At 33.9% G+C, this 12,498-nt stretch overlaps 1 protein-coding gene across 2 annotated transcripts; it reads left to right on the top strand.

The window, feature by feature from the left end:
* The first annotated feature begins 1,024 nt into the window (after positions 1-1,024).
* On the top strand, positions 1,025-11,719 carry LOC149416308 (uncharacterized). 2 transcript variants are annotated; one of them, XM_089642119.1, is made up of 3 exons: positions 1,025-1,126; positions 6,183-6,396; positions 8,118-11,719. In XM_089642119.1, exon 3 carries the CDS (start codon positions 8,586-8,588, stop codon positions 10,869-10,871), a length of 2,286 nt encoding a protein of 761 aa, XP_089498245.1. In that variant the 5' UTR covers positions 1,025-1,126; positions 6,183-6,396; positions 8,118-8,585; the 3' UTR covers positions 10,872-11,719. The 2 variants fall into 2 exon arrangements, with proteins under 2 accessions (XP_089498245.1, XP_089498243.1); XM_089642117.1 differs by having other exon boundaries at positions 1,061-1,126; positions 6,172-6,396.
* The last annotated feature ends 779 nt before the right edge of the window (positions 11,720-12,498 follow it).

Genomic DNA, 12,498 nt, shown 5'->3' with positions numbered 1-12,498 from the left:
ATAATTCAGTCAGTTATTAATGGTAACTTATGTATTTGCACAGAAATACGTAAAATACTAAAATGGTATGTCAAGTATTTAAATTAATATAAGGTGGATAGTAATTTTGGTTAAGTTAAAGAAATGTTATATGTCGCCTTGAAGGAAATATTATTCCTTCGGGCAAAGCGGCCCATTGAGGGGTGAGCTTGTCCGTGGCAATCATGATTTCACAGGAGAGCGACGAGCTGTTTTGTATGGATGCATGATGGATAAATGGACGATGCTCGGAGTGCTCGTTGCGAACATGTTAGCCCGCCAGTGGAACACTTCCGTCGCCAGTAATCAGAATCGATAATTTATTTCTGTCTGTATAGGTTTTTACTTACTCTTGAAGGGCAGACATGAATAAATAATGTTACACGTGAAGATTTAGATTTTCTGTTATTAACTATTTGGGAAAACTTTATTTAACAACAATATGTTCAGTATCGATATGAAGTAATGCGTACGATCGATTATTAATATGATAGTATGGAATGTATCGGCAGCATCTTTTATCCTCTTCCTCTCCCCTTCCTTTAACACCAAATTAATTTTATTTCTTATGAACTTTAACATAATAAACTTCTGTGGCTTGAATTCAACTTTTATATTTATATCTATCATTGTATATTATATACAAGCTGTTTGTTTAACATTTCATCTCTTATAAGTCTGAACTTGATTCCAATATTCCATGTAATAATGAAATTACCTCTCTTCCGTTCAATATTTCATCTCTTTTAAGTCTGAACTCGACTCCAAACTGCCGTATAATAATGAAATTCACCCATTTAAATAAAATAAGTATTTAAACTCACATTCCCTCTCTCCCATAAATGGAAATGATGGCCAGAACTCTCTTGAAGGGTCAAAGCAACAAACATTTGTAGGTGGAAGCATTATTATTATCATAAAATAGTACCTACATTTCATACTTTCGCGAAATTTCTAAAATCCAAAACATAATCATCTTGCTAAATATTTTTCTATGGCTTTGTGGAAATGATAATGGCGTCTCCGTTAGTGCTTGATTTATGGCGTCTGTCTGTGCGAGCAGCGAATTGTGGAAATATTATATTTTCGGAAGAATCCATCATTATAGGTAGGAAATTCATCTAACTCTTTTTCTAATTTAGTTGCTATTTTGCAAACACTCGTTGAGTTGTTCAATTAATTGCGCTTCTCGTAGTTTAAAGTTTATTTTATTTATAGTTAAGTTTACTAAGTGTTGAAAAGTCCGTTAACCTGTTAAATGAGTGACGAATACTTCTAAAATAATGACTTCGCATTCACATTGGCGTCATATATTCTCTTAATATTATTTTTATATTCTTTATTTTGATATCTTGCTACATTGCAATCCCTGAGTTATAAAACTCATTTTAGTACCGGTAAAATATACGATGCGTAATTATTACAATCTTCCTTTTTTGGGGCAGCTTGATAAAGATTGAAGTAATATATCGGGGGTGGTAGAATGGGGTAGCTAGCCACGGGGAGGCGCAAAGCAAGAAAATCTATTGATTGTACCCTCTAGTAATATTAATTTTGTGCACCTTGATTCCTGCTTGTCATAATTGGTTATTGATTTTTGACATAAAGGGACAGCGCCATACGGGATGCAAGCACTTCTTTCTCTTTTTCCGTTGTGGGGCGAAACGAGACAGAACTAAACAGTTCGTATGGCGCTATCTCTTTCCAGCCGCACAGAGCGCAACCCCCTTCAAAGTTAGTGACAAACCACCCTATTGTATGAAAGCTTTATTGTTTATGTGTGTGTTGCACTACCCTATAATCTCCCTCGGGAGAGGGGGTCAGAAAATTGCGGGACTGCCATTGATGTCACCTTGACGGATGACAGCTGCGTGAATTCGACCATAGATATATCACTCACTAAATCGATATCTTCGGTCTTTTTGTATGATGAAAGTTTGTCGTCAACTTAAACATAGATAAAACGGTCACACGGGTTTTTCACAGACAAGAATTGAAAAAACTTTTATGGCCGGTATTTAAAAAAAGGTGCGATCATGGACAATATAATTGCACTCGGCCATAGATGCGAAAAGCCCTGGACATTTGCGATTTTGTATGAATGGAATTGAAGTCAAATTTCGGGTGAGGGGAAATTGTCTGGCAGCCATCTTGTATAACTAATTTTTGAACTGATTTGTGCGCAAAGTGGTGCATAATGAAATAATATTATTTTATTGTTGTGTTGCTAACGCAGATACAATGGCTTATGGTTGTTTGGGGGTATTTGATGAGACAGGAAATGGGATACGTCATTAAAAAAATTGATTTCGTTTTTACATTCATTCATAAAATGGTACATTATAATAAAATCCTCCGCCGCTCATCTCCCTAGGGAATTCATGTGTCGAGATGAGCAGCGTTACTATTATATTTAATCAAACAATTAAAGCGCATAATACATACATAGATATGGATTATATCGAAATTGGGGTATCTACGATGACTTATTATTAGCCACGATATTGTTAATCCAAAATCACTATTTTCTGGAATAGATTGAACCATCCTATAGTTTTTATATTTTCACCGAGCATATTATAAAGCAACGGAGACTTACAAGAAAAACTCCTTTGTCCAAAGGATTTTCTGGTGTTCGCCGGCTGATACATTAAATAAGAACCCAATCTAGTTTTGCGCACTTATTGTGATGTTGATATCAATGTTGTTGAGAAGTTTACAGAGAACCTGTATTATGTAAAACAAACTACCTTACTGACCCAATTTTACTTTCATTGTATAATAACTGTGACGAATACAAAATTTTTGAATAAATTTTTTTTATATTAATTTTTCTGCAACATTTAAAGGCTTTTGGGTAATCTTCAGACAAGAACGCCCATAGACAACATTATCCACTGGACCTTATTCGGCCACATTTTTGACCAATTTGCAAACGCCCTCGAGCTCACGTTGACCGTGTAGGCAATTTGAAGAGATATTTTAAAACATTTATTGGAATTACTTCGTAAACTTCAGGGCGTTGGATCTTCGATTAGTTACTTTTTTTTTTAAATAATTAATTTATTCAGTTGTTTTTACATTTGGATTTTACATAGTGTCTTACAAAACTGAGTAGTATTCAGTTAGATTGTAAGAAATCTCTCATTTTTATAATTTTTCAAAATACAAAATCATTTTTTACAAATAACTTTAATTTATTCATTGATACGTTGCATTAAACTAAATTTTTGCAGTATACTAACTAGGTTTGATTTATAGGTACGGTACATCTTTTTACATATTGCATATTAGGTATTATACATTCATTTACATTTAGGTTTACGTTTACATGCTGTACAGAGGTAGAAATACCTGATTTCGGTTTTTATTTTATTGATAGATGTCCCTATTTTTATGTCTTCAGGTAATGCGTTAAACATTTCATGGATTTTATGCATCTTTGTTCTATCTCCGTACACATTTTGTGATTTGTTAATTATAAACATTTCTGCTTCTCTATGTCTAGTAGGGTAATTGTGGTTAACCTTTCCTTATCTGTGGTGTGTATTTACTTCACATTGCTTCTAATAACTTTAATAACTCTATAAATATAATAAATTCTGAGTTCAGATCTTAGGTATTCCTCCGTTATACGTTTATGCACTGAATTAAAAAATAATATTTTACATAGTTTTCAAACTCAATTAAAAATCAGAGATTTTTGTTAAAAATCGGAAACAAATACACCAATACAATCAACCGTGTGACACTGCTACGCGAAGAGTGTGCGAGGAAATGACACGCTATTGATGTCCCGCTTTAGTTCGCTATTCGGGAACATGATAAATCCACACGTCCACAGTTGTATTTTGATCATCGACCATCGATACCTACGACCGCATAACTGTGTGTGTGCCAGTCGTTAGATGTGGACCGCTCGCACGTTTTTTTATCATCTGCCGATGGTTTTTTCATGTTTTCAGCAATTAAATTACAATTATTATCACTTTTTAAATAAAATATAATAAACATAAGCGATTAGATATTTTTCCGATATTAAATTGATTATTTTGAGATGTGTATTGACTACACGGCACCGAAACGCGTTGATTTTTTTAGTACAGTAAGAGAAAGGTTAATAGGTTTTTTGAATTCAGTGTTCCAGAATTCATCCAGCGTTAATTGGTAATCTACCCTATTACGTATGTAGAGTACGTTACACAGTGAAAACATTTTTTTCATAATCGCCTTCACATAATTGGATTTTTTTTGCCTGCTTTAAAATTTAGGCAACGTAGTTGTATTTGCTCTATTTTATTTAAATACGTTTTGTACGTTAATCCATAGCTCTTGACTCCACATCCTATAATTGATTCGGCCAATGCATTAATATATACAGTATAATATATTTTTTCCAACAATATTTTTTAGGAAGTAAAATTTCCTTAATACAGATCGATCAAAGCAAAACGAACTCTAAGCAGAATTCTTGCCTGAACAGTCTATGCAATAATTACAATAGCGTATTATTCAAGATTGATATTTTCAGTTGCGAACTTACCAAATACATCCATAAATGAATATTTCTCTGATGTTTTGTGAATAATGTTTATGTTTCTATTGTTTATATCTCTATCGTGATTTGATTTATATCTACAACCTCTCTTCATGGCTATAAATGTATTGTTTTGTAAATTTTTCGTTTTATATAATCTTTTGTTTTGTATAATTTTTTTAATTCATATTCCCTTCTCACAAATTTTAATTTAATTTACTTATTCCATATTGTGCTTTCTCAGTAGAGGTAAATTCACAAGGAGGAAATCCATAATTGGTTTTATTTTACTATATAATACCTATGTACAAACTGATGAAATGTCAACTGTCGATTTCCTAAAAATGAAAATATAAATAATCTATTAGATATGTTGTCAATGTGATTCGACCAGTTAAAATTGACATCTATTGTAAAACCGAAGTATGCATATTGTAATTATAAAGTTAATTTAGTATTTTCACACTCTTACAAAAGATGTCTCGCATCTCTTCCGTCTTATTTATTATTGCCATTCCATGAACCGAAATTATTGAAATATTTTTTCATGCAAATCATTGATCGTGTGTTTACATATTAAAAATGCATGTTAGAATTTAAATTTATACCAGTGATTATCATATAGGCAATAGACAACGCACAGAAGTCATAATATTTAACATTGTTCCAAGTAGATACCACAAACGGCAATTTTAAAATAAATAATAAACAGAAATCACGTTTTATAAATTTAAATATTTTTTAATAATTTTTTCATGAATCCTAAAAATGTGCGATAAATGTTAAACTGTAGTTGCATTCAATGGCTCTCGAAGACTACAAGCACTTCATATGTTTCTCTATGAAACTTCTGAGATATAATTTTTTTAATGAAGGCGGAAAAATTCCAAACCAAACACTTCAACAGGCTGAAATCGAATATTTAGCAGAACGTTCCAGTTATTAAATGAAAGCATTGTTTAAACAAGCGTATAACATACGGTTTTAAATGTAAACATGTCCATTATATTTCTTAGATACTTTTTTATTTTTTTAAATATGGTAATAAGATAGATCCGTTTTGGATTTCTATCAATTATTAAGCCAAGATATTTGATATGGTCTTTATTTCCAAAGGTTGGTAGTTAAACTTCTTCACACAACAATCTTTTTTTAAGGAACGGTCCAAAGATGGCCGATTAATAGAGGATACTAGCTGATGTGTACCCGGCGTTGTTCTGGGTTATCCTTAGGAGATAATAAAAGGTCCACAGAAAAGTCCACGGTGGTATATGTCTATCTCCGAAGCTAGTATAAATATATACACGATATTTCAACACAAAATAGAAACACGCGTTCAAATTAGTAATCAAAAACACAGTCTAGTCAACCTGTAATCTTTTTAAATGTATTTTGAAACAATTACGCAAATTTTAGACATTTCACCTAAAACAATTACAGCTGTCAAATATTGTGCTTAAACTGGTCGAATATTATTTGAATATTATATTTTAAAATGCTGTGTATGTTTGACTTTGGTTTGTTATTTGTTATAGTTTTGTAAATTTGATTATTTAAAAACATAATTTTCCCCCATTTTGTCTCCTAATCTTTGGTGTTTATTTAGTTATACTTAGTTTTGTTTCAGGCATCACATTGTGAGCTAACTCCAACAACTTGGTACTCATCAACCTGACTTGACGCCTCTGGAAGTCGTGCCTTGATCTCCCTGACATAGACAGTGTGACTATCAAAAACATTGGACTCAATACCAGACGGAGGGGGATTGTGGTACACGGATATAGATAAATCCTACAGGATAAAAATAAGGAAAGTCTTCAGTAATGCTGAGTAAATAGCAGGTGCGTAGAAACATCCAAAATAAAGATGCATGTGTTCAATATTGCTATAATGTCCCGAGACGTGAGAATATTTCGCATGGCCTCGATTGACATAGATTACTGAATAAGTAGAACAGAAGGAAATTACATGACATGTGTCAAGGGTACAGTCTGATGATTTCGAAGGTTCTTGCTTCTCCATTTGACAGACTTCTGTATTATCGTGACTTTCATTCACGCGCTACACGCCAAAGAGACCGTTTACTTATTCTTTCCAAACATGAAACTGCTATATTCAAGTGTAGTTACATTATTATACGGCTATAACTCAACAAAACCGGTGATCGGTCAGTGGCTGAGGGCGCATCGCGTTTTGGACCCACCCAGGTGTCGTGTGTTCAATTCCTCGGCTGGTCTTCTATCACAACACAAGCAACATATCCGCTTATTGTGGTGGTACATAGTAGGAGATTTTCAAATATTTTCAGGTCGTTCGTAACCCGGTAATTTTTTTCTTTCTTTTTAAAAAACGTTGGAATAAAATACGAATAAAAACATAGCTGCAGTGCTTCAAGAAGTTCTGGTGCGAATTGTTGCCGACTGCACAGTTAATGCCAAAAAGGGATACCTTCTTGTGTCAGTGATTGTTATTTTATTTGAATTATTTTCAATTTAACCGTTTGTCGGGGGCATTTGATCTGGCATAAGGCTGACTTTTGTTACCTCGCCCCGGCATTGTGCCTAACCCTCGCAATACTAATTTTCTGTGTAAAGTCAGTGTGTGAGTCAGCACATGTCTTAATCAGAATATAACAAACTAGTGGAACATGCTCATTATACAAGACTAACTGCAAACAATGGACTTGTTATTATGAGGTATCTAAATAAATACGGTCAAAGAACCTCAATGTCCCTAAAATTAGCATTTTTTTTCCAAAGGCAATAAAAAAGTTTTCAGAAATTGATATGCTGAAAAATAAATTTTCTTTTCCTTTTTTTCTCTGTACTTTTTCATCTGATTTTATACTCAATTTCTGCTGTTTTGATTTTTTTAAATATATATCTTATATCTATGAATTATAATAATCTAATATAATGCAGATTCAAAATTCAAAAATATGATTGGATTCTTACAAAGAACCAATGTTGACAAACCTATATATAAAAATATATATGGATCAGTTTAGCGGAATTGTAATTAAGTGACGACAATAAATATTGTTTCATTGAAGACAATATTAAAAATTCTCAAACGAAAATTTGATCTTACCCTTGTCGGGGCGCTGATATACAAATGAGCAAATCCGACCAAATTACTTTCGGTAAGATTAATTTCTTCGATGAAGAACTACCAATATTACTGATACTGTTATTTGATTTAATTTTAATGTTGTAGTTATTAAATATTTCAATTTAAGGTTTTACTCATTAATTTATTTCATAAATAAAAAAGGCAATAAATATATTTTAAAAAACATTAATTCATATGATTAATTGTTTGATTGATATAATAATTAATTAATTTGCTCCGTTGTGTTTCGAAATAAAAACTTTTTTTGCGGAGTTAAATAGCTTACCGTTCAGAGAAAACGCCTTTTCTAACACCGCTGTGTGTGACTTTAGCCAAGGTTGTAATTCTTGGAATTTTTAAATGTTGAAAAAATTGTAGCCTGGATTGTAGAACTGGACTACCGAAAAACTGTATTATTATTCTTTAACTGTTTAATGTTTATTTTTTACAGTTCTTGGTAAAGATGGTGAAGAAAGCCTAAATGCATCTTATCCAACCAGCTGAGACGAAATGTTTTAAATTAACATTTGGTCTTACTCACCGTGCTCGAAATCTTATAACCATCATGTGGTAAGATTCTCGGAGGAAAATTATTTTTAATTGGTTTTTAATCCAGCGGTACTAGAAGAATGGTGCAATCCCAGTATTCCATGAGATTAGGTTTAGAGAAATAAATAAAAATAATAACAGTAAAACATAATAGGTGGGTACCGAATGATAACATTCAATAGAAACAAAATATGAAGAATTAAATTTAAATTAAAAGTAAATTACAGGATCGTCCTTCCTCCATTCTCGTGTTGCGAATGTAGTTATTCATGTTTGAAGAAATATATGACGACACACACTGGCATTGAACCATTCTCGCGTTTCAAATGTAGTTAGTCATTTTCGACACTCAAATATTAACCAATTTACGATGACGCACTCTGACGGAAAACCATTCCTGTGTTCCGAATGTAGTTATTCATGTTCCAGTAAGGCAAATTTAAAGACACATTTGATGAGGCACTCTGGCATTAAACCATTTCTGTGTTCTGAATGTGGTTACGCATGTACGTTGAAGGGAACTTTAAATAAACATTTAAGGATGCACGTTGGCATCAAACCATTCTCGTGTTCCGAATGTAGTTATTCATTTTCAACTAAGTCACATTTAAAGGAACATTTAATGACCCACTCAGGCGTAAAACCATTCTCGTGTTCCGAATGTAGTTATTCATGTTCTTCTAAGTCCAATTTAAAGAAACATTTTATGAGGCACTCTGGCGATAAAGCATTTGTGTGTTACGAATGTCGTCATGAATGTTCTTCGAAGTCAACTTTACGGAAACATTTAATTATGCACCTTGATATCAAACCATTCTTGTGTTCCCAATGTAGTTATTCATGTTCCAGTAAGGCAAATTTAAAGACACATTTGATGAGGCACTCTGGCATTAAACCATTTGTGTGCTCTGAATGCGGTTATGCATGTTCGTTGAAGGCAACTTTAAAGACACATGCAATGACGCACTCTGGGGCAAAACCATTCTTGTGTTCTGAATGTAGTTATTCATCTTATACCAAGTCGAATTTAAAGGTACATTTGATGAAACACTCTGGCGATACACCATTTGTTTGTTACGAATGTGGTTATGAATGTACGGTGAAGTCAAATTTACAGCAACATTTAATGACGCACGTTGGCATCAAACCATTCTCGTGTTCCGAATGTAGTTATTCATGTTCTACTCGTTCAAGATTAAAGATACATTTGGTGACGCACTCTACTGTAAAGGAATTCTTGTGTTCCGAATGTGCTTTTTCATTTACAAAAAAGTCATCTTTAAATCAACATATGAAGACGCACTATGTCGTTAAACAGTTTATGTGTTCCGAATGTAGTTATTCATCATCAATTAAGTCACATTTACGGCTTCATTTGATGGTGCACTCTGGGGAAAAACCATTTGGGTGTTTCGAATGTGGTTATGCGTGTACGATGAAGTCAACTTTAAAGCAACATATAATGAGGCACTCTGGCGTCAAACCATTCTCGTGTTCCGAATGTAGCTTTTCATGTACCAATAAGTCATATATAAAGCAACATATGGTGAGGCACTCTAACGTAAAAGCATTCTTGTGTTCCGAATGTGGTTCTTCATTTGCGAAAAAGTCATATTTAAAACAACATATGAGGACGCACTCTGTTGTTAAACCGTTCTTGTGTTCCGAATGTAGTTATACGTGTTCGACTTCGGCACGTTTGAAGCGACATGTGATGATACACGTTAAACCATTTGCGTGTTTCGAATGTGGTTATTCATGTTCGGATAAGTTTGATTTAAAAAAACATTTGATGGCCCATTCTGGCATAAAACCATTCTCCTGTTACGAATGTGGTTATTCAAGTTCAAGTAAGTCATGTTTAAAGACACATTTGATGACGCACTCTCGCATTAAACCATTCTCGTGTTCCAAATGTGATTATTCATCTACCACTAAGACATATTTAAAGAAACATATGATGAGGCACTCTGGCGTTGAAACTTTCTCGTGTTCCGAGTGTAGTTTTTCTTGTTCGACTCGGTCAAGTTTGAAGCAACATATGATGACGCACCCTGACGTTAAACCAAAAAAGCCATTCTCAATCTCCGAGTGTAGTATTTCATCTTCTCGCAAGTCAGATTTGAAGCGACGGGTGGTTGCGCACACTAAAAGGAAACAATTTTGCTGTTCCGAATGTAGTTATTCAAGTTCTTCCAAGTCAAGTTTAAAGGATCATATATTGACACACACTTGCGAAAAACCATTTGGGTGTTTCGAATGTGGTAGTGCATTTTCGAACAAGTATGCTTTAAAGAAACATTTGATGGCCCACTCTGGCATAAAACCATTATCGTGTTCCGAATGTAGTTATTCAAGTTATTCCAGGTCAAATTTAAAGGAACATGTAATGAAACACACCGGCGAAAAACCATTCGGGTGTTTCGAATGTGGTTCTGCATTTTCAAACAAGTATACTTTAAAGAAACATTTGATGGCCCACTCTGGCATCAAACCATTCGCGTGTTACGAATGTAGTTATTCATTTTTAACAAAGGAGAATTTAAAGCGACATTTGTACACTCACTCTACCGTAAAACCGTTCTCGTGTTCTGAATGTAGTTATTCATGTTCTAGAAAGGCACATTTAGAGACACATATGATGAAGCACCATTAACCATTCTCGTGTTCCGAATATTGTTTTTCAACTAAGACTCATGAACAAAGCGATATGTCATGACGCATTCTGGCGTTAAACCACTCTCCCGTTCCTAATGCAGTTATGTTGTTTCAAGTCAAATTTAAAGCGACATATGATGAAACACTCCGCAGAAGAGCCATTATTTTGCTCCGAATGTGAATGAATTCTCCCAAGTCAGATTTGAAGCGAAATATGGTGGCGCACACTAAAGTTACAATATTTGGATGTTCTGAATGTAGTTGCTGTTCAAGTTGCCGAAAAGGGGCCATTAAAATTCATGTGCTGTAGCACAGTCAAAAGCGTGTTTATAATACACAACCGCTGAACCTAATACAAAATCGCAAGTGCGCCTGTTGAATCTAGCAGACTTTTTTGGTCTGGAATGACAAAATACCCTGTAAATATCTTTGTGCAGAATCGGGCGATCCGTTTGACAGATTCCCCTAAACAACCACAGCATCCAACTCTGCCACACCAAATAGAGATGTTTTAAATCTGGCGATAACCTTCCTACTGACCAATGTCCTTCTTCCCCTCCACCTGGAGAATGGAATGTTTCAACTGCTCAGGCTCTCATTCAGCCATCCAACTCCTGTTCTGAATAATTTTCAAATGCCTCTCAGAACTTACCTTGATACAAAAAACTCCCCATCAAAACAGTGGTACAGTAATTTTCCCACGTTTCCAAAAAAGATATTACCTCATTTACTGTATGAAATTTGGACATTATTCCGTTCCTTCTCTGCTTTTTAAAATAAACGTACCCTAGACCAGGGGTCGGGAACCTTTTCGCCGTCGGGGACTATTTTGATAGCGCGGGGGGGGGGGGGGGGGATATATTATTTTACTATAGACGCAATTCAGGGAAAACTACTCTCGCGTTCCAAGTGAAGTTATACATTTTTTGTAGTAGAATCATTTGTGAACATGACTTTTGACGAAACCGTTTGTTAACTCATTTTAATTTTTTTTTTTAAGTTTTTGGATTTTGAAGTAAAGAAGAATTTAAGACTTTGATGTTGTAATGTTTAAAGTCTCTGCATTTGACGCTTAGCATTTTCAGTTATTTATTTGATACTCTATTGATATGAGAAGACGTGATAATAGATAATTATGAATCATCAACATATGCTTAGTGTAATTCCATTTTTATGAAATGTGCTTGCTTCGTTAATGAAAATATAACCCCAGGGGCGCTTGCTTAGAAGTAAATTTAAGTAAATGTAAGTTTCATGTAGTTGTAAATCACCAGCTATAAGTCTAAGTCAAAATGCACTCGTTATAAGTCTTAGTTGTAAGTTAATAGTTGTAAGTTTATAGTCGTATGTTAATAGTTGTAAGTTTATAGTTGTAAGTTAATAGTTGTAAGTCTGAGTTATTAGTCAAAAGTATGTTGTGATAAGTATTAGTTGGAAGACACTGACGATGTCTTAATTTAAAGCACTAGTTTTAATTTTCTTTCAAATGTTTCTGGCTTTTCCACTCTAATACTGTCCTAGATCTTAGCCGTTATTTCAATTTATGGAGAGAGGGGAAGTTAATTTATATACAACTTCATACTTACATGGAATAGTGTAGTTGTAAATCTTAGTTGTTAGTCAAT

The sequence above is a fragment of the Hesperophylax consimilis genome, chromosome 17 (genome assembly GCF_061612785.1).
Source record: "Hesperophylax consimilis isolate HC1 chromosome 17, BYU_Hcon_1.0, whole genome shotgun sequence".
In the NCBI taxonomy this organism is placed as follows: Eukaryota; Metazoa; Arthropoda; class Insecta; order Trichoptera; family Limnephilidae; genus Hesperophylax; species Hesperophylax consimilis.
Note: the sequence above shows the minus strand (reverse complement) of the source record. Positions and strands in the feature narration are given on the sequence as shown.